This window comes from Sceloporus undulatus, chromosome 6 (genome assembly GCF_019175285.1).
Source record: "Sceloporus undulatus isolate JIND9_A2432 ecotype Alabama chromosome 6, SceUnd_v1.1, whole genome shotgun sequence".
In the NCBI taxonomy this organism is placed as follows: Eukaryota; Metazoa; Chordata; class Lepidosauria; order Squamata; family Phrynosomatidae; genus Sceloporus; species Sceloporus undulatus.
In genome coordinates, this window is record NC_056527.1 from 115,979,030 (window position 1) to 116,006,200 (window position 27,171).

Below are 27,171 nucleotides of genomic sequence, written 5' to 3' on the forward strand. Positions count from 1 at the left end.
TTGAAGGAAGAAGATCCAGGAGGGCAGCATTTTTCTTTGGATGTGTTAAAAATAGCTGGGAGCTCCCTGGAGGTGTAGCTACAGTGGCCAATACTCCTTTCCTTTATCAGACTGAAGGCATTATAGGCACACACACACTCAGCCATAAGACTACTCTCCCCTCCAGGAAAGAGTCAAAGCAGTCAAAGTGGCACTATCAGCCTGCATTCTTTCTCCAGTGCAGACGTCCCCTTGGTCTCCTCCACTACAACTCCCAGGCTGGCATCAGACCCGGACCCTGCCTGGAGGGTGAAGCGGGGCGATCGCGCGCTAAGGCTGCAGTGCAGAGGCGGGGCAGGCAAGGCAAGCGATGGGGGTGGCTTGCTTGACCTGGCGGTCTCCGGCCAAAGGCGAAAGGCGGCGAGAGAAGAAGGCTTTGGGGCAGAGAGGAGGCGGGGAATGGGCTGAGAGAGTGCCACTCCCCGGGGAGCAGCTGGAAGAGGAAGGAGGGCCCGGGGCGGGGAAGGCAGCAGCCAGCAGCAGCCAGCCAAGGAGGAAGGCAGGCCAGGCGGACAGCAGCAGCGAGTGCGATCCCTGTCTCCCGGGGAGAGAGCCAGCCAGCCAGCCAGGTGAGTCCCCAGGTAGAGAGGGAGACAAGTAAGCGCTTTCTGGGGCCACGGAGCGCCAGGGAGGGATCTCCCCGGCAACAATCCAGAGCCTGGACCCCCCTCCAGGGCTGCGAGGCTATTAGGGGCTGCCACTCCCATCATCCCCATCCCACTCCACTCACCTCCCCCCAAGCGACGCTTTGTGCCACAAGGACCCTAACGTCCTGAGAAGCCCAGGCACCAGAGCCAGGCAGAAGGAAGGAGGAGGGCATTTCAATAGAAAGGTTAGAGGGGACTCGGGGGAGCGCTCTCTCGCTCTCTGTTGGGGGATACTGGGAGTTGTAGCCCCAAAGGCAGGGAGGTGTCCAAGCGCTGCCAAACAGAAGCAGGAGGTGAAAAAGGCTCCCCAAGGAGGGATCCAGGAGAAAGGCTGGTCTGTATGTTTAGGAGCCAGGCAAGCTGAGGGTGTGGGTACTGGGAGCTGGAGTCCAGCAAAGCAACTTTCTCGGAAAAGCCAGGCATCAGGTTTTATGGGGTGAGAGTCGCGAGAACCTCCCTGTGTGGATGGACTGCAACTCCCACAGACCTAGACAGTAGGGTATTCAACGTGGGGAATGAGGGGAGCTGCAACTCAGCCCTATCTGGAGGAGCTTGTGACTCCTAGCTGTGGCCTGAACAGACAGTAATAACACATGGATTGTGTAGCGCAGTAATCCTCCAGGTGTTTTGGACTTCGACTCCAAGAAGCCCCAGCCACCTTGGCCAATAGCCAGGAATTTTGGGAGTTGAAGTCCATCCAAAACATCTGGAGGGCCAACGTTTGGGAATTGCTGGTTATAGCCTATGGTATGTTTTCTGAGATTTGTTAGATGCTGCTGCTACACGATCAATGCAAAGCTTTGGTGCCCCAACCAAATTCCCAGAATTCCATAGCATTGAGCCATGGCAGTTCAAGCGGTGCCAAACCAGTTTATTTCTGCAGTGTGGATGCGGCCTTAAATCAAGATTTTCAAACCCCAAAGTGCTTGTTGTTGTTGTTAAATGACAAAATCGAGGTTTGCTTTTTGAAACGTATATAGTTTAAAAACATGTTGAAGCCATGGATGCCTGAATCTGGGGATAAAAAATCCATGGATACAGAGGGCTGACTGTATATCTTTGAACTTTAGAGTCTTGTCTAGTTTTTTCATGACTCTTCTTCCCATTCTTAGCCTTCTTCTGATTTCATGACTACTGTCTCCATTCCCTAAAGAGCTAGGGAACACTTTTTAACTATTAATGGTGCTTGGAAGGACCAGGTATGGAAACTAAGGTGAGAAACAAAAGTATTATTATTATTATTATTATTATTATTATTATTATTATTATTTATACCCCACCTTCCTCCCAGTACAGGGACTGAAGGTGGCTGAAAAGTATCTGTTTCAAGGAGACCAATCTGACTGCGGAAGACTAAAATTGGGGGAGAAAATTGATCCCTAGCTACTTTCTATGGGAGCCAGTGGTTTGAGCGTTGAACCCCATGATTAGCTCCGGATTGATCCTGGGATACACTTCCAATTTTCACCATGTGAAAAAGTCCTATAAGTCTGGAGACCAAGGTTCAAATCCCAGCTCGGCATGGAAACCCACTTGGTGCCCTTGGGCAAGTCACACTCTCTCAGCCTCAGAGGATGGCCGTGACAAACCCTCTCTGAAGAAACTTGCCAAGAAAACTCCACAACAGGATCACCTTAAGTTGGAAACAACTTGAAGGCACATAACAACAAAGCTGTTTTCTGCTGCTATGCTGGCTAGGCCTCCTGGCATCCAGCAACATCTGGAAGGCCACAGGTTTTGCAAGGCAGGCAACACAGTGGAGCTCATCTTGGGGAACAAATGGGGATTTCCCCCTGTTTTTAAATCATGAACCGGTTTACTCCAAAACAGGAAAAGGGGGAGTGAGACAGGCTGAAGCCAGCATTCTTGGGAAAGGAGGAAGTCTGGAACACCGGGGCAGTTGTAGGTCAAGGGAAGGGTGTTGAAGAGCGGAGAAAGTGGCAGGCGCTGAGTAGCCAATGTGAACAATATTGCCCTACTCTGGCCAAGGGTCTCCACCTTCTTTAGTGTAATGAGGGAGTCCCTCAGCAGCCGGCACCACTGGATCGGGGCCGGTGGAGTTGCCTTTCCCCTCACCTTGGCCTGGCATGGTGCTCAAGATGGGCTCCCCTTTCTCCCACCCATCTTCGGCTGCATCCACACAGCAGAAATAATCCACGTTGATACCATTTGAGCTGCCATGGCTCAATGCTAGGGGATTCTAGGAGTTATAGTTTGTTGGGGCATCAGAGCTCTGCTACAGACTGAGTCTCTCTTATCCAGAATTCCAAAATCTGAAATATTTCGAAATCGTCCACATCGGTGGCTGAGATAGTGGCACTTTTGCCTTCTGATGGTTCACTGTATATAAACTTTGTTTCAGGCACAAAAGGATTGAAAATATTGTCCTTAAAATTGCCTTGGTAAATCTTGTCAAGAAAACTCCATGTTAGGTTTGGCTTAGGGTCACCATAAGTTGAAAATGACTCAAAGGCACACAAGAACATCAAATGTCTTTGGAGTTTATCAAACAGGAGGAATTTCTCTTAAATTCGAATGAAAAGAAAGTTGCTAGTTTAGCGCAATTATGTGAATGTGCATTGTGTTCGAACTGGCTTCCCATTGCCCGAACATAGCATGCCATTGCCCAAATTTGCGTGTGGCAGTCTATCACACAATAACGTTAAACCCCATGATTGCGTTCAGATTGCCATTGGATTATACTGTACTTCCAATTCCCCTTGTCTGATAAATTCCTATAAGGAATGAAACATAGAATCATAGAATCATAGAATCGTAGAGTTGGAAGAGACCACTAGGGCCATCCAGTCCAACCCCCTGCCATGCAGGAAATCCAAATCAAAGCATCCCTGACAGATGGCCATCCAGCCTCTGTTTAAAGACCTCCAGGGAAGGAGACTCTATCACCCTCCGAGGGAGTGCATTCCACTGTCGAACAGCCCTTACTGTCAGGAAGTTCCTCCTAATGTTCAGGTGGAATCTCTTTTCCTGTAGCTTGCATCCATTGTTCCGGGTCCTGTTTTCTGGAGCAGCAGAAAACAAGCTTGCTCCCTCTTCAACATGACATCCTTTCAAATATTTAAACAGGGCTATCATATCGCCTCTTAACCTTCTCTTCTCCAGGCTAAACATCCCCAGCTCCCTAAGTCGTTCCTCATAGGGCATGGTTTCCAGACCCTTCACCATTTTTGTCGCCCTCCTTTGGACACATGGCTCCAGTTTCTCAATGTCCTTTCTGAATTGTGGCGCCCAGAACTGGACACAATATTCTAGGTGGGGCCTGACCAAAGCAGAATACAGTGGCACTATTACTTCTCTTGATCTAGACACTATACTTCTATTGATGCAGCCTAAAATAGCATTGGCCTTTTTAGCTGCCGCATCACACTGTTCACTCATGTTCAACTTGTGGTCTACTTGGACTCCTAGATCCCTTTCACACGTAGTTTCATTCAGCCAGGTGTCACCCATACTATATCTGTGCATTTTATTTTTCTGCCCTAAGTGCAGTACCTTACATTTCTCCGTGTTGAATTTCATTTTGTTAGCTTTGGCCCAGCTTTCTAGTCTATTCAGGTCATTTTGAATCTTGGTCCTGTCCTCTGGGGTATTAGCTATTCCCCCTAATTTGGTGTCATCTGCAAATTTGATAAGTATGCTCCCAATTCTGTCATCCAGGTCATTGATAAAGATGTTGAATAACACTGGGCCCAGGACAGAGCCCTGTGGGACCCCACTGGTCACTTCTCTCCAGGATGAAAAGGGGCCATTGTTGAGCACCCTTTGGGTTCGGCCGGTCAACCAATTACAAATCCACGTAACAGTTGCCTTCTCTAGCCCACATTTCACTATCTTGTTTGCAAGTATGTCATGGGAAACCTTGTCAAAGGCCTTACTGAAATCAAGATATACTATATCCACAGCATTCCCTTCATCTACCAAGCTGGTAATTTTATCAAAGAAAGAGATCAGGTTTGTCTGGCATGACTTGTTTCTCTGAAACCCATGTTGACTTTTTGTGATTATGGAATTGCCTTCTAGATGTTCACAGACTCTCTGTTTAATGATCTGCTCCAGAATCTTTCCTAGTACTGATGTCAGACTAACTGGACGATAATTGTTGGGATCCTCTTTTTTCCCCTTTTTGAAGATGGGGACAACGTTTGCCCTTCGCCAGTCTGCTGGGATCTCTCCTGTTTTCCAGGAGTTTTCAAAGATTATTGCCAATGGCTCCGATATTACATTTGCCAGTTCTTTTAATACCCTTGGATGGAGTTCATCTGGTCCCGGAGACTTAAATTCATTTACAGTGGTACCCCGGGTTACGAATTTAATTCGTTCTGCGGCGCCGTTCGTAACCCGAAAGATTTCGCAACCCAAAAAAGCCATAGCCGCTAGCACTGGAAAGCCGCGATTTCGTGCGAAAAAGCGCCGAAAAGCACCAAAAATTTTTTCGTAAGCCGAAAAAAAAAAACGTAACCCGGAACAGTTTTTTCCTATCTAATTTTTTCGTATCCCGGAAATTTCGTAACGCGGTCATTTCGTATCCCGGGGTACCACTGTAGATTAATAAGGTGTTCATCTACTATCTCTTTACTTATTCTGTGCTGAAATTCCCCTATTCTGTCCTCTGCTCCATTATCCTCAGGTTGAGCACCCTTTGCCTTTTCTGAGAAGACTGAGGCAAAGAAAGTGTTGAGTAATTCTGCCTTTTCTCTGTCTTCTGTTAGCATTTTGCCATCTTCTCCACACAGTGGCCCTACCATTTCCTTCTTCTTCCTTTTGCTGCGGACATATCCAAAAAAGCCCTTTTTATTGTCTTTAACCTCTCTAGCAAGCCTGAGTTCATTCTGCGCTTTAGCTTTTCTGACTTTACCCCTACACATGACTGCTATTTCTTTGAATTCCTTTTTTGTGATTTCCCCCTTTTTCCATTTCTTATACATCTTCCGTTTCAAACTTAGCTCGGTTGAAAGTTCCTTAGTCATCCATCCTGGTTTCTTGAGACACCTCCCGTTTTTCTTTCTCACTGGAACTGTTTGAAATTGTGCCTTCAGTATCTCTCTTTTGAGAAACTCCCATCCATCCTGAACTCCTTTATCTTTTAGTATTTCTGACCATGGAATCGCCCTCAATACTTCTCTAAGTTTACTGAAATCCGCTCTCCTAAAGTCTAGGATGCGTGTCTGACTATGCCTGGCTTCTCCTTTCCACTGTATTACAAACTCCAGGAGAACATGGTCACTTCCACCTAATGATCCCACCACTTGCACCCCATTAACCAAGTCATCCTTGTTGGTTAGGATCAGATCTAAAATAGCTGACCCCCTTGTTGCCTCTTCCACCTTTTGGACCATGAAATTGTCTTCCAGGCAAGTGAGGAATTTGTTAGACCTTGAGGATTTTGCTGAGTTTGACTTCCAGCAAATATCAGGATAGTTGAAGTCGCCCATCACTACTACATCTCTCTTTTCTGACTGTGTGGTCATCTGTTCTAGAAAGATATCCAATTCCTCAGTCTGACTTGGGGGTCTGTAGTAGACTCCCACCGTAACATCCTTGTTGTTTCCCTCCCCTTTGATTCTTATCCAGATGCTCTCCACCTGGCTTCCATGATTGATGTCCAGGATCTCTTCACTGGTGTAAATATCTCTGACATATACAGTAGTGCTATTCCTCCTCCTTTCTTGTTTGGCCTATTTTTCTTAATAAGGTTATACCCCTCTATTTCCACATTCCAATCATGAGACTCATCCCACCAGGTTTCAGTGATGCCTATTATATCATATTTGCTTTGTTGTACTAGGAGTTCGAGTTCATCTTGCTTATTTCCCATGCTCTGTGCATTAGTGTAGAGACATCGCAGACCTTGGTTCCCTTTTACTTGCTGCCTGTGCAAGTTTTTTTGCCTCCCACTGTTGGGTCCTTGCACTGTTTGCCTTGTTTCCTCTATGTCAGTTTGACTATTTTCGCCATATATACAGTCATCCCTCCATATTTGCGGCTTTGATATTTGCGGATTTGATTATTCACGGATTTCATTAATATGTTTTCTCTAGGACTGTCTAGGTCCTCCAGTGCAACTCTGTGGTCAACTTTAAAAGTTGCACTGAAAGACCATTTGTAGCTACTCTAGTGCCATTCTATGGTCAGTGTATGTTGGACATTGCCCAAAGAGTTGCACTGGAGGACCTAGAGATTCCTAGAGAGGTGTGCTCTCAGGTAAAAACAGTGTTTTTGTTATTTGCGGTTTTTCCATATTCATGGGGGTCTTGTGCCCCTAACCCTAGCGAATAGGGAGGGACAACTGTATATATGCAACATAAATGGGTTCATATTTAAATTTGGGTCCCATCTCCAAGATCACTCATTATGTATATGCAAATATTCCAAAACCCAACATCTCCAGAATCCAAAAGATTTCTGGTCCGGTGCATTTTGGGTGAGGGAGACTTAAGCTGTACATTTTAAAAAAATAAAAATAAAATGCCGCCAATTTGCAGCCAATTTGGCCAATGTGCATTCTTATTTCCTTCAGTTCTGCCTAGTTTCTCCTCCATATTCTTTGCTGTTTCTTTTTTAAAGGCCCGTGAAGATGAGGCTGAAGGCCTTTTGGGGGTTACAGGAGCGCTGGAAGATCTTGGATGGGTCCTGCCAAGTTTTCTGCCTCAAAAGGACCTTGAAAACAGGTGATGTTCCATAACCGTATGGGGAAAAAGGCTCCTGCAAATGGGGCAAATGTGTTGGGAATGGGATGGTTGCAGATCTCGGATCTGTGACCTTTAAAATCCGCAGAGGGGCGACCTCTGCTATTTTTAATGGGGAGTGCCCCACGTGTGCACACAGGCACATGGCCCATTCAAACCTATGGAGCTTGAATATGCGCAAGTCTCCATTTTCGTGGGGAGTCTAGAACAGATCCCCCACAAAAATGGAGGGCCAACTGTATATATATTGCAACTGTATATATATTGAAAACTACAGCAACAAATATTGCAACTTGTGTATGTGTTTGTGTATCTCTCTCTTTGTGTAAGTCTCCATTTTCGTGGGGAGTCTAGAACAGATCCCCCACAAAAATGGAGGGCCAACTGTATATATATCTCTTTGGTGAAAATACGTCCACCCTTTGGTTCAAAGGTTTAACATTTTAAAAAGCAAATTGAATTGCGGTTGCTGACAAGGACGGCAAGAGGAAGGCCCTTGTTCCCATGTCCAGTTTTCAGGGGTTTTCTAGAGTTCATTTGGCGGCGTTCCGTGAAAAACAGGAAGCTGCAAGAGATAGGTCTTCATCTCAGGCTTGGAGGTTTAATCTTTGCTCATAAAACTGCTGGAGATAAAATAGGTCTGTGTGTTTGTGAGAGAGTGTATGGATGCTGGATGTTATTGTGAGAGTTGTGGTGGCAAAGCCGACTGCGTTCGAAACAAAACGGTGGATTATTTCTATCCAAGACATTTGAACCCATGTTGCTATGACTCTCTCAACACTAGCCCAATTTCATAGGATAGTTTTTCTGTCTAGATTTTGGTCTTGGTAACATAGGAATTAAGAATTCGTTCTATGCTGCTCGTGTCGCGTCCGCGGAGTCGCGTCCAGCAGAGTTGTTCAGGGTGGTTAGGGAGCTAACTCAGCTACCTCCTGCCCTGAACCAGATCCTTGAACCTTCTAAGGCCTGCTGTGACCAATTTAATGACTTCTTCGCGGATAAAACCTCTCGGATAAGCAAAGGTCTTGACGCCGACATTCAAGCAGAACCTAGTGTAGAGGTATCCAGAGCCTCCGTGGACTCCATTAAACTGGATCAGTTTGAGTTGGTCGGTACCGATGAAGTGGACAAGATCCTCGGAAGTGTTCGGAAGACGACCTGCTCTCTTGATCCCTGTCCCTCGTGGCTAGCGGCCCAGGGGGGACCGGCGGTAACTCTTTTGTTACGCCGGATTATTAATACATCTTTGAGGGAAGGGCAATTTCCATCAGAATTAAAATTGGCCATTGTAAAACCTATACTAAAAAAGCCCTCCCTCGACCCCCTGGTACATAATAATTATCGGCCAGTGTCGCTGCTGCCATTTTTGGGAAAGGTGATCGAGAGGGCGGTTGCGATCCAGCTTCAGGCGGTCTTGGATGAAACGGATTATCTGGACCCATTTCAAACTGGCTTCCGGACGGGTTACGGGGTTGAGACGGCCATGGTCGCCTTGGTCGATGATCTTCGTCTGGGCATTGACAGGGGAAGCGTGTCCCTGTTGGTGCTCTTGGACATCTCAGCGGCTTTCGATACCATAGACCATGGTATCCTTCTGGAGCGCCTGGCAGAGGTGGGAATCGGGGGCACTGCGCTCCAGTGGTTCCGGTCCTACCTCTCTGGGAGGTTCCAGATGGTGCAGCTGGGAGACGTTTGCTCCGATAAGAGGGCCCTCACAACAGGGGTCCCTCAAGGAGCCATTCTGTCTCCCATGCTATTTAACATTTACACGAAACCGCTGGGAGAGATCATCCGGAGACATGGGGCGCGGGGTTATCAGTACGCTGATGACACCCAAATAGTCTTCTCTATGTCTCCGACTGATGCAGTGACTGGGGATGGCGTCTCTCCTCTCGCGGCCTGTCTGGAGTCAGTAATGGGCTGGATGAGGAAAAACCGACTCAGTCTGAATCCAGAGAAAACGGAGGTGCTCGTGATAGGTTCCCCTGGCCCAGGGAAGGCAGTGGTTCCACCTGTCCTGAACGGGATCACGCTTCCCATGAAGGACTCAGTACGCAGTCTGGGGGTGCTCCTTGACTCGTCGCTCCACCTTACATCTCAGGTGGATGCGACAGTCAGGAGCACCTGTTATCAGCTTCGGCTGATACGCCAGCTGCGTCCCTACCTGGACCAGGGGGACCTTGAAACGGTGGTACATGCTCTGGTAACCTCTCGTTTGGACTTCTGCAATGCACTCTACATGGGGCAACCCTTGTACCAAACCCGGAAGCTACAATTGGTGCAGAATATGGCAGCCAGGCTGGTTACTGGCGTACCCAGAGCCAGCCACATAACACCCGTGCTCAAAAGTCTGCACTGGTTGCCTATACGCTTCCGGGCGCAATACAAGGTGTTGGTCATTACCTATAAAGCCCTAAATGGCTTGGGCCCAGGATACCTTAAGGACCGCCTCTCTCCATACAATCCGCCCCGCATACTCAGAACATCTGGGCAGCAGCTACTGAGGGTTCCGGGGGCAAGCTTAGCCTCCACCTCAAGGAGGACCTTTTCCATCTCCGCCCCAGCCCTCTGGAACACGCTGCCCATAGAGCTCCGCTCGGCCACCTCCCTGGCCCAGTTCAAGAAGGAGCTCAAAACCTTCTTATTTTTATTAGCATTCCCGGACGCTGGTCCTGATTAGCTTCCTCCTCTGGCAGCAGTGGTCAGCTGGCCAGATATTGGTTTTAATGTAATTTTTAAAGTTTATTGTGGTTATTTTTACTGTTTTTATTGTATTGTACTGGTTTTATGTTGTACACCGCCCTGATCATGGGAAGGGCGGTATAAAAATAAAATTTTTATTATTATTATTATTTATAGGATCCTTTTAGAAAACCATCTATCTATCTATCTATCTATCTATCTATCTATCTATCTATCATCGATAGATAGATATTAGGTAGAATGTCAGTATGTGCAGAATTATTGGACAGAAATATGATAATACTGGATTAAATGGATTAAAAAGACATTTGTGTAGCTCAACATTGTGATATTTTCCTTATTCAAGAATAAGCGTACTGCCTGAGTCAGGACTGGGATTTGGATAGAAGAGATTTGAAGCTGCCCATCCTTTTGTGTTTTACCTGACGTTTCAAAAGGAATTTTTGGAAAAACCCCAGCAGAAGTTTTCCCCTCACTTAAAAAAAATCCTTGTGCAAAAGATCCACATTTTAAAATAAAAAATCAAACAAACCCCAAAACGTATGGCAAAAGTCGCCCAACCGCAAGTGGATGGAGGCTGTGTCTGCTTATTTCCAAGTAAAGATAAAAAAAGAGATTTTAATTGACAAAGTACAGATTTAATAGGCAGTCGTTGTACTGAATAGTTTGACACAATGCTGTTCCAATATGGTACGTATAGTGTCATAAAGATAATTCATACTAAAATAAGATAAGATGAAATGCAGTCTACTTTTGAAGCACTTTAGAATTGTATTAACCTTATCAGTACAGCAGCTGTATAAATAGCTAGCTCTTTGTAGTGCATGACTAAGAACATTTAAAGCTGCTATAAAGTCTGCAATTTCCTGCAGGTAATGCTATTGTCCAGGTGATACAATGTGGAATATCTTCCACTAAAAGCACCCCTGCACCCCCTCAGGGTTTCCCCCCCCCCCCCCCTTTTTCTGAGGAATACAAGAGCCTCTGCGATGAGAGATTTTCTCCTTGGGCTTATATGATGAAACAGACTGGAAAGAATGGAGATTCTGCCTAACTGTTAGGGAGAAGTTCCTGATGGTAAGAACTGTTCAGGTGTTGAATCACATTGGATGGATTGCACTTCAGTTTGGTTGGACATTTTATGATACTTGGCACAGTCTACCTTGCAGGGATGCTTTAGCCATGGCTTCCTTTGCTGACGGGGGGTTGGAATAGGTGACCCTTGGGGTTCCTTCCAACTCTACAATTTCTGTGTTTATATGGCAATCTAAGAAAGATACAAGATGCTCAACCTGATTGCAACCAAAACCACATGTTTCCTCAAAGGGATTGTTAAGAATCTCACCTTGAGCTCAGCTAAAGGCATGCCCTGAAAAACCTGAAAGTCCATACATTCTCTGCAAATCTGGGGGAAAGTCCAGGTGACCTTTGCCTGGGGACTTCTCCCCCCTTTAATTCTAGCCTACCAAGCTGACAAACATGTTTCGTTCATAGCCGCTCTATCTTCCCTGGCATCTTGGTTCCCTTCCAGGCTTTCATCAATAAGGCCAGTGTTTTCCTGAACCAGGAAATATTCACCAAAACGCAAGGAGAGTTTTTAAAAGAGATGTTTTTCCTCCATTTTTTAAAACAGCATACAGTGCGGAGTGTTGGAAAAAGGGAGCTTTCTTTGGTAGTCGGTATTCAAACCAAATCAATCCTGCTCTGACCCACAAATGCTCCAAGACCAGTTTCACAAGATCCCAAGGTACATCTCTGGGGACATCTGTTCCTCTGCAGGAAGAGCTGCAGGTAAGCATTTGGGGGGGGGGGGGTCCTCCTGACATTTGCAAGTGGGAGAATTTCTTTATTAGGAGCACTTATAGTGGATTCTTCAGCTGAAAGGGCCACCGAAGAGCAGTGTTAAAAAAAAAGATTGCCCCTTCCCATAGGTTTACAATCGGAATGACATGGCAGTAGAGGAAAGAGAAGGAAGGAAGAGGAAAACAGAGAAAGTCAGGCACCAGTTCTTAAAGTTTCAGAATTCCTGCAGGGACTGGCTGGAATAGAAATAGATCAAGGAGAGAAAGAAATGAATGGAGATGGTTTCTCAGTGGAGTTTGATGAACTAGGCTCTGCTCCCTATCTATGGCTGCATCCACACTGGGGAAATAACCTGGTTTGGCACCACTGTACCTGCCCTGGCTCAAGGCTATGGAATGCTGGGAGTTGGAGTTTGTTGTGGGCAGGGACGTAGCCAAGGGGGGGTCCTTGGAGTCTGGACCCCCCCGCCATTAGAAAAATGAATGGTGTGTGCTGCTGCGCTGCCGCACCCAAGTTCCATTATAATGGTGGTACTAAGTCTGGACCCCCCCTTCCTAAAATCCTGGCTACTTCCCTGTTGTGGGGCCCAGAATGGAGCACCTCTCTGCTCTGGGCCAAAAACAAACTCCAACTCCCAGAATTCCATAGCCTTGAGCCAGGGCAGTTACAGCAGTGGCAAACCAGGTTATTTCTCTAGTGTGGATGCAGCCCATATCTCTCTGTGTGACAGGATGAAGGAAATGTTGCTATGAATGTGGCCCCCAAGTCTATTTTTGTGGCCCCCGACTCATTCAAGCTACCCCTGTTTTCTGCTCAAAAGGTGACTTGCCTCTTCTGAAAGCCGGCAAGAACAGCAAGTCACCTTTGCAGAGCTCAGCCCACACTGGATACCATTAAAATAGATCATTCTTTTTTTTAAAAAAGGACTTCAACTACTTCTTTTTGGAGGTTTGGGAATGTGTGGCTTTTTGGCAGCCCTTGTGGCTGGTTAACTCCCACCCTGAAGCCACCTTGGATTTTAGTTCAAACTTTTAGAGAGCTATTCAGGGTGCTCAGTTTTCTTTCATGGAGCTTTCCAGTGTCATGAATTTTGCCCCTTGGGAGCCAGCATGGCATAGTGGTTTGAGTGTTGGTCTATGGCTCTGGAGACCAGGGTTCAAATTTCTTGCTTGGCCATGAAACCCACTGGGCAACTTTGGGCAAGTCACATCCTATCAGCTTCAGGGGAAGGCAATGGCAAACCTCCTCAGAACAAATTTTGCCAAGAAAACACCACAACAGGGTTGCCAAAAGTCGGAAATGACTTGAAAGCACACAACAACAACAACAACAACAACAACAACAAAGCTCATTAAAGTTCAGACTAAAACCTGGAACACCTACACTGGCATGTGGCATGATCCCCCCACTGGCAAGGTAGCCACTGGCTGCCCCCGCTTGTGACCCCTTCGACTGAAGGCAGCAAATTGGTCCCCAGACGCCCCATCAACTATTTCTGCAGCACCACATGTGTGTCTTTCTCAAGGGTTCACTGGATGTGCTGAGCTCTTCAGAGGTCCTGTTTCTTGCAGGTGGAGATTATGCAACAGAATCTCCCAGCTGCCTGAGGCTCATGTTTATGAACCCATGCAGGGAGATAACCTTTGGAGTCTTGACTTTAGGCATGCGGATCTGATTTATCATCCCATGATGGAACTGAAGCCTAAACCAGTTCAACTTGTCTGTTTGTCTCTCCCCCCACAGTGTTAAACTCTGGGTCAGCTGCTCTAATAGGCAAACCCCAAAATGAACCCCTGGAGGATTGATGTTTGGGGATTTATTTTATTTTAGTTTTTGCTGTTTTGTGGCCTCTTGTGAAAACCTCTGTTTATATGAGACTCTTGTATCTCCCTTAGTATCTTTGCCTTATCTCACACTCAGCCTCCAAAGAACCGAGAGGGAGAATCCCAGAAAAGTTACCTGGCTGGATCCAAACATGGAGAAATCCCAGCAGGGCCTTACAGAGTCCGAGTGGCCACCGGGACGTTTTGGGGTTCAGGGACCTTTGATGCAATCTCCATCACCCTGGTGGGCTCCAGCGGGGAGAGTCCCAAGCAGCGCTTGAACAACATGGGGAAAGACTTCATCCCAGGAGCGGTGAGAACCGTGGGTTTCAAAGGGAATGGTACAAACAACTGCAGTACCCAAGGGACAGGTCTCTGCCATGAACCCACACCTCTCTTGCAGAGTGGTCCAGCATATATATTGGCCTTCTTATTGTCACGTCCTGCAATCCGGGAAGCATTGGTGGTTCAGGGGAGGAATTCTCACCTGTAGTGGAGGAGGCCTGAGTTTGATTCCTGGCCAGTATGATTTAGCTTTGGAATCTGTCACTGGCAGGGGTGTGGAACAGATGGCCCTTGGGATCCCTTTCAACTTTATGATTTTAGGAAGGGGAAAGAGGCAATCCTTTCCCCGTCTCTATTCCATCTTTCCCCTATCTCTCTGCCATCTTTCCCCTATCTCTCTGCAATCTTGGCAATCCTTTCTCCTATCTCCAAGCCATCTTTCTCCTGTCTTTCTGAAATCCTGCCCCTTATCTCTCTGCCATCTTTCCCCTCTCCGCAATCCTAGCAATCCTTTCCCCTATCTTTCTACAGTCCTTTCCCCTATTTCTCTGCCATCTTCCCCCTATTTCTATGTCATCCGGTCCCTAGCTGCCTTCTGTCAGAGACACGTCACAGTTTTGTATCCTTTTTCACCTATAGCTCCCCTTCACAACATCCTATTGTTACACCACATTTCCCAGTTCACTCATTTTCATTTGGGTCTCTGTCCTTTAACCGTTGTCTGACAGGCCAAAATTCAGCAGGTGCTGCTTTCAACCAACATGGAGGTAGAGCAATGGGGTCTTACCTTTTCTTCTTTGCAGGTGGATGAGTATGAGGTGCACAGTGAGCAAGACCTGGGTCCAGTCCTTCTGGTCCGTCTCCACAAAGACCCCTACCTCTTTTTCCCTGAAGACAGCTGGTATTGCAACTTTGTCCAACTAACAACACCCCAAGGAGAGACCTACTACTTTCCCTGCTACCAGTGGATCGAGGGATATCGGACCCTGGAGCTGAGGGAAGGCACAGGTGAGAGGCTAGCAAACCCTCCATCACCTCCAGTTTCCCAGACAGATGCTGGGCAGAACCATCTGTGGTGATTTGGAGCAGAAAAACCATTTTTAAACACAGACTTCAATAAAGCGATAATATTTTTGGGACTACAACTCCCAGAAACCTTCAGTCAACATGGACAATGACTCACTGGCAGGGGGGGGGGGAATTCTGGAAGTTGTTATTCTAAAAACAAAACACCCCAACTTTCCCAAGTTTTGTTTGCATTGTCTTTGTACCCTTGAAAAATCCCAATTAATCCTCTGTATTCCAATTTTTTCACCTGCATTTAAAACGGCCCAGTTTCTCTCTCCCACTTTCCTACTTTGTCCTCAGCATACTTCAGTTGCTGCAAACTGAGTTCAAAGCATAAAAGTAGTTTGTGTTAAATTTACCTAGTGGGGGGAGAAGTAAGGAGCGAGCAGGATCATGCCCTTCCCAGTGGGCCCAGGCTGCAGCCCCCTTAGCTTGTCTCTTCTTCCTCATAAATAACTTTTACTGTCTTGACCACATTCTGGTGTTGCTTGACTGCCATGTGTCAGGACAAGTTTCTCAGTTTTCATTTGAGAAATGTAGGAGGCTATGTAATATGCAGAGGCACCCTCTTTTAAAGCAAGGATGCCAACCAGGGGTAGAAATCATGCAGCTCTCCTGATATTCTTGGATGGCATCTCCAAGCAAGACCCTAGCCAGCATTGCCAATGACAAAGCACAGTGGCATACCAAGTATGCTTGACACTCGGTGCAGATCAGCCCTCCAAAAAACAGGCTTTTCTGTTGGGGCTATTGGTTGGGTTGGACTTGCTTTCCCACCTGGCCAGCAAAGAAGACAGACCCAGAATTTTGGCACTCCTTTCCACCAGTGCATTGGATAACACCCCTCTCTGAAGTGCCATCCGCACCCCTTGGACTACCCCTGGAATACCATTCTGGGAGTTACAGTGTAAAGACATCTAGAGGCCTGCATAATTCCCACCTCTGAGGCTCTAAAGCCCTTCTGTTGGATAGGGTGTTTGGTATCAGCCCCAAATCAGCCCCAGTCTTGACAGCAGCATCTCTGAATATTTTCCATGCAAACTTGCAAAAATTGGGAAAAAATCCATTCCTGTCCATTGTTTCTCCCCATCCAGGGAAATTGGTTTGCGATGATGTGGGTACCCCGTTGCTTCTCCAGCATCGGGCGGAGGAGCTGAAGACCAGACAGGACTCTTATAGGTGAGGAAGGGAACTCTGGACTCAAATAGTCGCACCCTCCTTGGGCTCTCTGTCCATTTTCCTAACATTCTTTCCAATGCAACAGTCTTCTGTCTTCCTGCCTCCTTCCGTCTCACTATTTTTGCACCCTTGCAAATTATCAGTGGGTTTTTTCCTAACTAAATATTACTCTGCAAACACAGCCAAGTGAAATATGTTTGCTTCACATTCCACTTTACATTTTTTTTCTTGGTTTCCATGGATGGTGTTCTGGTATTTAAAACAGCTTTCCGAATGAAAGATCTGAAGGCAACCACCAGTCCCTGCTTCATGGCAATGCTCTGAACTTTGAGTGTCCTGGGGGTCCAAAAGGTTTCTTTGCAAAAATTAGAGTGTTTAAAGCAGGCTAATAAAAAATAACCCAACCCTTCCCCTATTCCAGGATTCAAGAGTTTTTATAATAACCACACCCTTTATAAAACGCTGTGTATATTTATTTATTTTATCTGCCTTTTTCCCAGTAGAGAGTCCAGGGTGGCTTGCAAGAGATTAATGTAAAAAGCGCCACACACTCTCTCTCTGGTTCCTCTCGAACTAACTCAGACCCTCACATCCCATTAATTTATTTAGGCTTAGGGAAAAGTGAGTGGTGTATACTTGTGTTTACAGTCTGAAGCTTGGCATAGTGGTTTGAGTCTTGGACTATCACTCTGGAGACCAGGGTTCGATTCCTAGCTCAGCCATACAACCCACTGTATGGTCTTGGACAAATCACATACTCTCAGCCTCAGAGAAAGGCAATGTCCAACCACCTCTGAACAAATCTTACCAAGAAAAGCCCATGATAGGATTACCTTGGGGTCACCATAAGTCAGAAATGACTTGAAGGCACACAACGACAACAATACAAAACATAAGTGGATTTCATGTTTAGACTTGGGTCCCATTGCTGAGATATCTCATTATGTATATGCAAATATCCCAAACTCCAAAACCCAAAACGTGTCTGGTCCCAAGCACTTCGGATAAGGGGGACTTACGACCAACCCCATGTAGCGAGAAGGAAGCTGAAAACAAACTTTGAGTAAAAGTTACTAAGGGTCTGTTCTCTTTTAAAAACCAAATACAGGTGGGGTGAATTTGCTCCTGGGATGCCTCGGTGCCTGGCTGTGGAGAGCCTGGAGGAGATGGACACCAACATTAAGTTCTGCCTGACCAAACTCAGCGGGTTTATGCTGCGTTCTAAAATCACGTGAGTTTTTTTAATGGGAGTAAAGTGTTTAGGAGAAGGAGGGTGAAAGGGGGCAGACCAAGCCCTGTGAACTGGCCTCGGGGGGACTGCATTATAAAAAAGCCAAAACACAACACTCCATTACATTGTAAAAAACTTTAGGTATCTCAATGAACTAACCCAAAATGACGACACCTGTGGCCAAGGAACTTCAGCGTATGGACAGGATAGCAAAAGTTCCTAATGAGGAAGAACACATAAGCTAGGGCCCTATCTGCATGGGCCAAATAAAACATCCCCACTCCTCTCAGTCAAGAGACTGGACACTGAAGAAACAGAAACAAATTTTTAAAAATTATCTTTTGCTCCAGAGCTTCCCTGCATTCTGATGCCAAGCGGCCATTTGAAACACATCCCACTGTGCTGCCTGGCATGGCCATCAGTGGTGAGGGTTGCTCATTCTGAAGATAGAACAAGGTGTCCAGCCATGTGGTCAAGGTTGGCCACCTCAGATGTGAGCAACTCACCCAGGTGGCACAGCAGGACATGCAAGCAAACAGCCTCCTGGCATCAGAACGAAGGGCTAAGGTAATGGGGCCAGGATACTTCAGGCTGCCCTGAAGTATCCTGACCAGTGTAGACAGGACCTAGGAGAGGCTGCAGGAGTTTGCCTTTGCCTAAGCTGACTGGGAAGTGCAAGAATCCACCCCTCTTTCCCTTTCCTGAAATGGTTTGCAAATGAGTTTTGCACTTTGCACTCGGTCTGCAGCAATTAATTAAGCCAAGATGAGGGAGGGAAATGGAAGGAGGAAAGAGAAAAGTGGGACATTTTAAAAGTGGCTGAATAAATGGGGCGTTCGAAGATTAATCAGGATTGTCCCTCCTAAACTGGATTGGCCGAGGCTCTGGTGTCAGTTGCTGAAGAATTCAGATGGAGAGATCTGTTGCACTTCCTGTAAGCAACTGGTTGGCCACTGTATGAACTGAATGTTGGACTAGATAAGCCTTCCATCTGATCTGATGCGGGTGCTGCTATGCTCTTATCAGAGGCACAGCTTGGGGGCCCAAGAGCATGAGCTTTCAGAGGTGACAGGATCAGTGGCATACTTAGCGTATTTGACACCTGGGCTGCATCCATACTGGAGACATAACCTGGTTTGGCACCACTTTAACTCTTTTCTGGCTCAAGGCTATGGAATTCTGGGAGCTGGAGTTTGTTGTGGGCCCAGAGCGGAGTGGAGTTTAAGGAAGGAAGGCCCCACAACAAACTCCAACTTCCAGCATTCCAGAGCCTTGAGCCAGAAAAGAGTTAAAGTGGTGCCAAACCAGGTTATGTCTCCAGTATGGATGCAGCCCTGGTGGGGATTTTCACCCAATATTTGGTGAAAATGCCCCCACTCCCCCAGAGACCATTTAGGGGCTAAAAATATTTAACCTCTGCCCTTTGCCAAACCTTGATCTATCCTGGCATTGCTGGACAGACAGGTACCAGCTCTCCACAGATTTCTTTCTTGACCCCAGTCATATCTGACCATGTTGGGGACTGAACCTGCAACCTTTGGCACTGCAGAACTCCTACTCTGCCACAGAGCTACCTTGTTGGATGTGCAGGAAAGCTAGTGCCTGAAATAAATGGCAAAGGCTGTTATAAGCAAAAAGAAAAGACCTTCCTTACAGGCTGAGTTTCCCTTAGCGAAAAAGCTTGGGACTACAAGTGTTTTGGGTTTTGGAATTATTTGGGGGGGGGGGATTCTGGAATATTTGCAAATATATAATGAGATATCCTCAAGATGGGACCCTAGCCTAAACATGAAATTAGGGTTGCCATAAGTCAGGACCTCCAAACCGGGACAAATGTAGGACAAATATAGGACAAATTTTTCTAATGTAGGATGCATTTTTTTAAAATGGAGGACATGCGAAAAAAATGATTTAAAAAAAAAATGTTAATATAAATGCCTGTTTCTTAGGCATGATCAAAATGGAGGACATTTGGGCATTATTTCTAGACAGATGTCAGAAATGGACTTCCCTTTCTGGCAAAACACCCCCGACCTCCATTCCAAAACACACACGACAGCACATTTGGGCATTTCACATGGCTTTACTGAACATGGCCTCTTGCATCAGAGGCTTATTCCATAACCAAACCCCTTGGGTTTAACACTTAGCATGGTTTAACATGGCTATGCATATTGAACATGTCAAGGTGGTTTCACCGTTCTTGCACCAAGTGTACTTCTCAGAAGTTTGTGTCAAGGGACTTTGGTTTTTCTTCACTGTGCATGAGTTTGTAAAAATCACAGCAATTTACATTGACCAGGCCTCAGAACCAAAACCACATAGAAAAGGCACTTTGGAAAGTCACACTCTCTCAGCTTCTGAAACAGTGCATGCATGCCTTTCAAGCTGACCCACTCATATCATCTTCATCATCATCATCACCACCACACGATCACTGTCAAAGTAAGGGAGACTTGTTAGCATCAAAAGCACCCCCCCCCAAAAAAAAAAAACCCAGCCTTCCCAAACTTGCCCAGTCCTGGTCTATAAGCAAGGAAGAGGCCAATTCACTAAAGCAAATGGCTAGTGCTACCGCCTCCTGCAGGCCCACAGTCCTTATTGCAAGTGTAGTTGCACTTTGCTTCCGACACTGCAATACTAACTTTCGCCCTGCCAAAACAAGATTAGATTTGCGCTGTGAGCAGGATTTGAACCTGCGCAGGGAAACCCTATTGGATTTCAAGTCCAACGCCTTAACCACTCGGCCATCACAGCCACCTTGTGGAAGATACTCGGCTATGGAAAAAGAAACAGAAAGAAATAGTCACCTTTGGATAGATAGAGCAGTTGCTCTGTGGATTCATCCTGCCAAGACAGGAGTCTGCTGTGCTAGGAATGTAATTCTTTGCTAATTTCATTCACAAAGGAAGCAAGGGGTAATTTTAGCAAATTTCTTCTGGCTGCAGTTTTTCAAAGACTATTCACAGTTTGGCATTCATTCTGTGCAAAATTCATATGTGGGGAGGGAATTAGCCAAAACCAATATTTTCTTTGCAGGAAACAGCTTTTTTGCACAGAGAAGAATATTTCTGTGTGGAAAAAATATGGTAGTTGGGAATTTATTCTATACAAACTGCACATGTGGGAGGGGGGTTTGCGCAGAAAACAGCTTTGCGTTTATTTGTTTACTGCGCAGATGATGATGTTTCCCATGCAGAAAATGTTCTCTGAGCAAAAGCTCAGCCAAAAGTCTGTTTGGATTACAAGCCCGATAAACCCCAGGCAGCATGCTTACTGGAGTTGTAGTCCAAAAAGCCTTGTAATTTTTCAAACTCTGGCTCTCCCAAAGGTCTCTTCCCTTGGCTCAGTTAAAAGGGACTTGATCTGTGCAGGAAGACAAGGAGCTGCAAAAGGTAGGACATGCAAGAAAAATGTCAGACCAAGAGAAAAGAGAAAAATACTCATATAATTCTCAATTCATACTTCTTAGTCATGCTCAAAATAGAGGACATTTTGGAAATCCTCCTGGACAGAAGCTTGAAATGTAGGGCAAGTTCTGGAAAAGGAGGATGTCTGGTCACCCTGGATCTGTGCCATCATTGGAATGATAAATGGGATAAGCTACAACCGAATAGCATCACAGACAAAGCCATATTTCTGGAAGCTATTCCCTGCCTCTCCGTTCTGTTGCCAAGTTTTTACTACAGTGGACCCTTGTTATACGCTGGGGTTTGGTTCCAAGATCCCCCGTGTATAACAAAATCCGTGTATACTCAAGTCCCATTAAGTATAATGACAGAGCAAAATGGTGTCCCTTATAAAAAATGGAAAATCAAGGTAAATTTATACTTTTTTGGAACATTTTCAAACCGTGTATGCTTAAATCCGTGTATAAAAAATCTGTGTATAAGAAGGATGTACTGCATATTCCATTCCTGCCTGAATTGGCCTTTTACACATACCACACAATTGCTGTATGATGATGCCTATTTTACCTTTAACTGTTTCCCTTTCTGCCCTTAGTACAATGGAACTGAAATGGAAAGGGTTCTTGACATGCTCTGAGTCTTGGAAGAAGCTGGAAGACATCCGTAAGGTTTTCTGGTTCAACAAGACACCAGTTTCAGGTAGGCATGTGTAGCAGAAAAAGCAGAAATAATTGTTTCAAAAAATCAGAACACGTTGCTAGGATAGCCATTGTTTTTAGTTCTTGGCAAGGCTACCATCTTAAACAGAGATGGTACAGCGGGCAGAAATTCAACAGATGTGGCTTTCCATGTCAGGAAGAGAAAATGAAGTGGGGAACTTCAGATATCTGCCCATCGTTTCAATATGGATGATTCCTGTTCCTTCAGTTATATTTTCCTTCTGCAATTCCACTTTTTTAAAAAAGAAACCATTCAAGGCAGATATGTTGCTGTTCATTGCCATCAAGTTGGCTTCAACTTATGGCAACCAGTGAATGACAGACCTACAAAAGCACCCAGCCATCAACAACCTTATTTATTTATTTTATTTATTTATTTAGGTATTTATATCCCGCCCTTCAGCCCTAATGGCTCTCAGGGTGGCTTACAATTATTGTTTTTAATCAGACAGGTTCTGCAGATTCAGGGCTATGACTTCCTTGATGGAGTCAATCCACCTGTAATAAAGTCTTCTTCTGTTTTACTTGGTTATCAAATCCACTTGTCCAAGTCACACTATCTCAGCCTCTGCGGATGACAATGGCAACCCCCCTCTGAAGAAACTTGCCAAGAAAACCCTGAGAAAGGATTGCCTTAGGGCTATCAGAAGTTGGAAACAACTTGAAGGCACATCCCAGCAATCACATTTAAGACTGCATCCACATAATGCAGTTTGACAACACTAACTGCCATGGCTCAATGCTATGGAATTCTGGGAATTTTAGTTTGTCTTGGTTCCAGAACTCTTGGACATAGAAGGCTAAATGTCTCAGAAAACTACAGTAGCCATGGCTTCATATTGAGCCATGGTAATTAAAGTGATTCCAATCTGGATTATTTCTGCAGTGCAGATACAGCCCAATTTGGCAGTATAGGAGCTTGCCTAATGCTGGTTTTCTCCTCTAAAAGAATAAATCAGGAGAAGATGTTTGGCTTCCCATCTCTTCCCCCAAACCTCCCAGATTTGACAGATCAATGGAGAAACACTAATGGAAGGGCCCTTGAAAAACACATGCACACACACACAAAAAACAATCTTTCTTCTCTCTCTAGAATATGTTGCTGACCACTGGCAGGAAGATGCTTTCTTTGGCTACCAGTATCTGAACGGCGTCAACCCAGTGGTGATTGAGAAATGCACCGAGATCCCGTCCAATTTCCCCATCACCCACGAAATGGTAGCCAGGTCCCTTGGGGAATCCACTACTCTCCAGGAGGAGGTGCAGGTAGCTTGTGTTTCATCCCTTCTCTTTCCCAGGTGATGGGCTCTTGCTGTATCTCCATGGAATGAGACTGTGGGGAGAGATGGATCTGCTCCTGGTTCTAGTCCAAACTTTAAAGCTGCTATTTGTGGCCATGGATGTCTTTGGCAGATAGTTTAATACATTGTTTTTTGTGGGGTTTTCAGGCTATGTGGCCATGTTCTAGAAGAGTTTCTTCTTGACGTTTTATCAGCATCTGTGGCTGGCATCTTCAGAGAATGCTTGCCACAGCCACAGATGCTGGTGAAACATCAAGAAGAAACTCTTCTAGAACATGGCCACATAGCCTGAAAACCCCACAAAAAACTATGGATGCTGGCCATGAAAGCCTTCGACTTCATAGTTTAATACATTGCTTACCTTCCTTAACGTTAAAACCCAGAGTGGATTAATGGCCCCACTGATAAATAAGTGACCTTCTGCCACTTTCCCCAGCTAAACAGCTTCCCTTGCCTCAGAGGCAGTTGGCTGATCCAACCTTAAGTTGGGCAAGTTTTGGGTGATGACTCCCATAATCCTGGCAGCCAGCCATTCTCAAGCTGTGGTCCAGTTCCTCAAATGGTGACCTCTCAGGAGCCACAGAAAATCCCTTATCCAAGGTTTGGGTTGCAGCTCGACACTTTTGGGGTTGATCGGTTTTCACATCACAGCCTACTAGTTCTCACTGTTTTCTTTCTGACACTCAAAGATGGGGAACGTCTTCATTGTGGATTATAAGATCCTGCAGGACATCCCAACCAACACGATTGAGGGCCAGCCACAGTACATGACCGTTCCTCTCTGCCTTCTGTACCAGACACCTGCCAAGGACCTCATTCCCATCGCCATCCAGGTAAATAAGTGAACAGCCCTATTGGTTGATACCTTGCTCAGTGGACATTTGTTGGCATTTCAACCAGAATCTGAGAAGTTTAACATTTTGAATTACAGCTCCCAAAATCCCCAGTTCACATGGCCACCTGCAGTTGTCTTATGGGGTGGCTGGGGAATTGATTTTTCCAGAATTTGGTGGGTGGATGGGTTGGTTTCAGCTCTGTTCCCTTTCTAATAACCTTTCTTTCTTTCTTTCTTTCTTTCTGATCAATTTCAATTCTGTTCAATTCCACCAGCTCAGCCAAACCCCAAGTCCGGACAGCCCCATCTTCCTCCCCAGTGACCCCTTTTGGGACTGGACCCTGGCAAAGATGTGGGTGCGAAATGCCGATTTCCACATCCACCAGAACCTCTCACACCTTCTCCGGACGCACCTGCTGGCTGAGATCTTTTCTATGGCCACCTTGAGGCAGCTGCCCATGTGTCACCCACTCTTTAAGGTATGGAAACAGGAAGTGGAAGAAACGTCTTTGGGGTACTATAGGTGCCATAATCCCCTGGAAGAATCTGGGAGTTATAGTTCTCAGGATTCTTGAAGTTATCATCATTTGGAAAGGAACTTTTCAAGTGCTGGGATCAACGGTCTGGTGGCCTGAGTGACTGAGAAGAGTTATATTAAGATTCTCAGCTAATAATTGCATTATCAGTAATGTTTCTTTTATTCATTTACTGTATTTAGATAACTCCCGCATTGCACAGGTTCATCTGGGGAGGGCATGAAAAATATTACATTAAAGTACAACATACAGCAGATTGGGATTCCTGTTACTTTCTGGATGTTGTTGTATTACAACCCCCAGCAGCCCTAGTAAGCATAGCCACTAGGAAAGAGTGCTGGGATTTGTAGTCAGACTGTAGCCAGAGGGCCCTAGGATTATTTTGTACCTAAATAAACCGAAGTATTATTTATAATGTTGGTTGGGTGCATGATTTCCCAGTGCCTCTTTCAACCCAATATTAGGAAGATCTTCCAATATTCCAATAAGATCTTCCAATATTTCAGTAAGATCTTCCAGTATTCCAAGATATGAGGATTTAATGATGTTTCTTCCCATCCCACAGCTGCTGATTCCTCATTTGCGATACACCTTCCAGATCAACACTTTGGCCAGAGTCAGACTCATCAGGGAAGGAGGCATGATGGATCAGGTAAGACTGGGTACCATCTCCTTCCATTCATTGTGTCTATCCAGTGTGTTTTCGAACTCCATTCCTTCCTAGCTGGATTCCCAGACCAAAAAAACGGTGCATCCAAGGTAAGGTTTAGCTATTTTCTCCAAGGCAGTCTTCCTTTACCACTTGTCAAGGGTAATTTAGCCCTAGATTCCTGCAGTAGTGCTGGGTTGGACAAGCCAGCACCTTCAGTAAGTAACTTTTTTGGACAACAGCACAACCCCCATATTCACGGGGCCAGTACCTGCATTTTCACTTACTCATGTCTGAACAAATATGGCATTTTCTAGGTCCTCCAGTGGGATTCTATGGAATGTTGGTGGTGGACATTGACCATAGAGTTGCACTAGAGGACCTAGAGATTCTTAAAGAGGTGTTCTCTTTAAGAATCTCTAGTTCTTCCCACGCAACTCTATGGTCAACCTCTGTTGGAAGTAATTCATTTCAATTGCTCTTATCCATGGTTTCACATTTCCACGGTAAGTCCAGGGTCATATCCCTTGCAGATACAGGGATCGTACTGTATTCCCTAGGCTAGGTCCCCAGCACAACGCTGTGGTCAACTTCTGCTAGAAGTCATTCATTTAAATAGGGTTCACTTTTATCCGTAGTTCCACGTTTTCATGATAAGTCCAAGGTTATATCCCTCGCAGATACAGGGATTGTACTTGGTCCTCCAGCACAACTCTGTGGTCAATTTCTGCTAGAAGTCATTCATTTCAATAGAGTTTGCTATTATCCATGTTTTCGCATTTCGATGGTAAGTGTGGGATTGTATCCCCCATGGATACGGGGATCATGTTATATAACTTTCAGATGCTTCCAACCAGTATGGTCATTGGATATACTGGCTGGGAGAATATGGGGGGGGGGTACTGCAAAAAAGTAACTTTTCCAAGCTGTGTTCCTTCTCAGAATCATGTCAGAGTAGTCATTTGTTGTGCTGGTCATGGGGCTGTGAGAGCTGTACTGCAAAAAACTAACTTTTCCAAGGTCCTTGCCACTAAAATTCCCAGTATCTTCAGGTCAGTGTGTCCTGTGGTTATATTTGCCTGGAGAGATTCTGAGAGCTGTACTCCCAAAGAAGTAACTTCCCAAAGCTCTGCCCTCTGCCCCTAAACCAAATCACAGCATTTCTCAGTGCTGGAATTTCATAAGTGTAATGCCTCACTCCAGTTGAAATACACACATTGTGTAAGCATCGTGGATTCACATGCACCCCACCTCTCCGTTTTTGCAGGCCACGTCAGCTGGCTATGAAGGGATCGTGCCCCTGGTAGGAAAAGGGGCTTCCAGCATGACCTACTCCTCCCTCTGCCTCCCGGAAGACATAGAAGCCCGAGGAGTCACCACTGTTGCCAACTATTACTACCGAGATGACGGCATGAAGATCTGGGCCGCCATTGAGAGGTGAAGGCAGGTCCTGGGAGCAAGAGGGGTGGGTCTGGAGGTAAAGAGAGAGGAAGGGAGCAGAGCTTGGGAAAAGTAACTGTGGATTTTTGCAGAGAGCCCTAAGGGGCGGCCTCCAACCACCCTTTTTACAACTAAATCGAGGCCGCAGAGTGTGGAAAAGCAGCTCCTTTTTGCGCCATGGAAAGGGTGCAATAGCTGAGGCACCACAGCTTTATGACGCTCCTTCGGTGTTGTGTTGTGTGGACGCAGCAACAGAGAAATGCCATTATGCCGCAGGCCATGAGGTGTGGCATGTAGCATCACACTGCCCTGGGGAAGAGATGGGGTGTGCATAGGGTTGCCATATCCCGCCGGGGGGCGGGACAATCCCGGTTTGGGCGGTGCCATCCCGGTCCCGGTCCGGTTTGGCGCCCAAACCGGGACGGCCCCGCCCACTGCGGCCACCTCAGCCGCCGCGGCGGCTCCAAGGCCTTGCTGAGGCCTGGGAGGGCTCTCCGCGGTTGGAGCTCCAGCCGCGGAGATGCTCCCTCCTGGGCCCCAGCAAGGCCAGGGAGGAGGAGGAAGAGGCTGCTTCCCACCGCGGCAATCGCCGCGATGAGAGGCGGCCTCCGCCTCCTTCCCGGCCTGGGAGCCGGCCGAGGCTTCCTTCCAGGCCAGGAAGGAGGAGGGGGCCGTTTGCCACCGCGGCGATTGCCGCGATGACGGGCGGCCCTCACCCTCCTTCCCGGCCTGGGAGCCGGCCGAGGCCGAGGCTTCCTTCCAGGCCAGGAAGGAGGAGGGGGCCGTTTGCCACCGC

At 46.3% G+C, this 27,171-nt stretch overlaps 1 protein-coding gene and 1 non-coding gene across 4 annotated transcripts in view; one reads left to right on the plus strand and one right to left on the minus strand.

The window, feature by feature from the left end:
* The first annotated feature begins 455 nt into the window (after positions 1–455).
* LOC121934888 (polyunsaturated fatty acid lipoxygenase ALOX15B-like) overlaps positions 456–27,171 on the plus strand; it is a 33,254-nt gene continuing 6,538 nt past the window's right edge. Inside the window, exons 1-14 of one of the 3 annotated variants that reach the window (XM_042475803.1) lie at positions 456–608; positions 1,799–1,899; positions 7,272–7,375; positions 11,730–11,887; positions 13,820–14,035; positions 14,811–15,015; positions 16,170–16,254; positions 17,363–17,485; positions 21,491–21,594; positions 22,708–22,880; positions 23,605–23,748; positions 24,026–24,229; positions 24,852–24,938; positions 26,203–26,372. In XM_042475803.1, coding sequence (XP_042331737.1) covers positions 7,282–7,375; positions 11,730–11,887; positions 13,820–14,035; positions 14,811–15,015; positions 16,170–16,254; positions 17,363–17,485; positions 21,491–21,594; positions 22,708–22,880; positions 23,605–23,748; positions 24,026–24,229; positions 24,852–24,938; positions 26,203–26,372 — 1,763 coding nt within the window. In that variant the 5' untranslated portion in view covers positions 456–608; positions 1,799–1,899; positions 7,272–7,281. Of the gene's footprint in view, positions 621–1,798; positions 1,900–7,271; positions 7,376–11,729; positions 11,888–13,819; positions 14,036–14,810; positions 15,016–16,169; positions 16,255–17,362; positions 17,486–21,490; positions 21,595–22,707; positions 22,881–23,604; positions 23,749–24,025; positions 24,230–24,851; positions 24,939–26,202; positions 26,373–27,171 lie in introns of all 3 variants that reach the window. The other 2 variants (XM_042475802.1, XM_042475804.1) reach the window with 2 other exon arrangements.
* On the minus strand, positions 20,161–20,242 carry TRNAS-UGA. Its single transcript has one exon. It is a non-coding gene; the product is annotated as a tRNA-Ser (tRNA).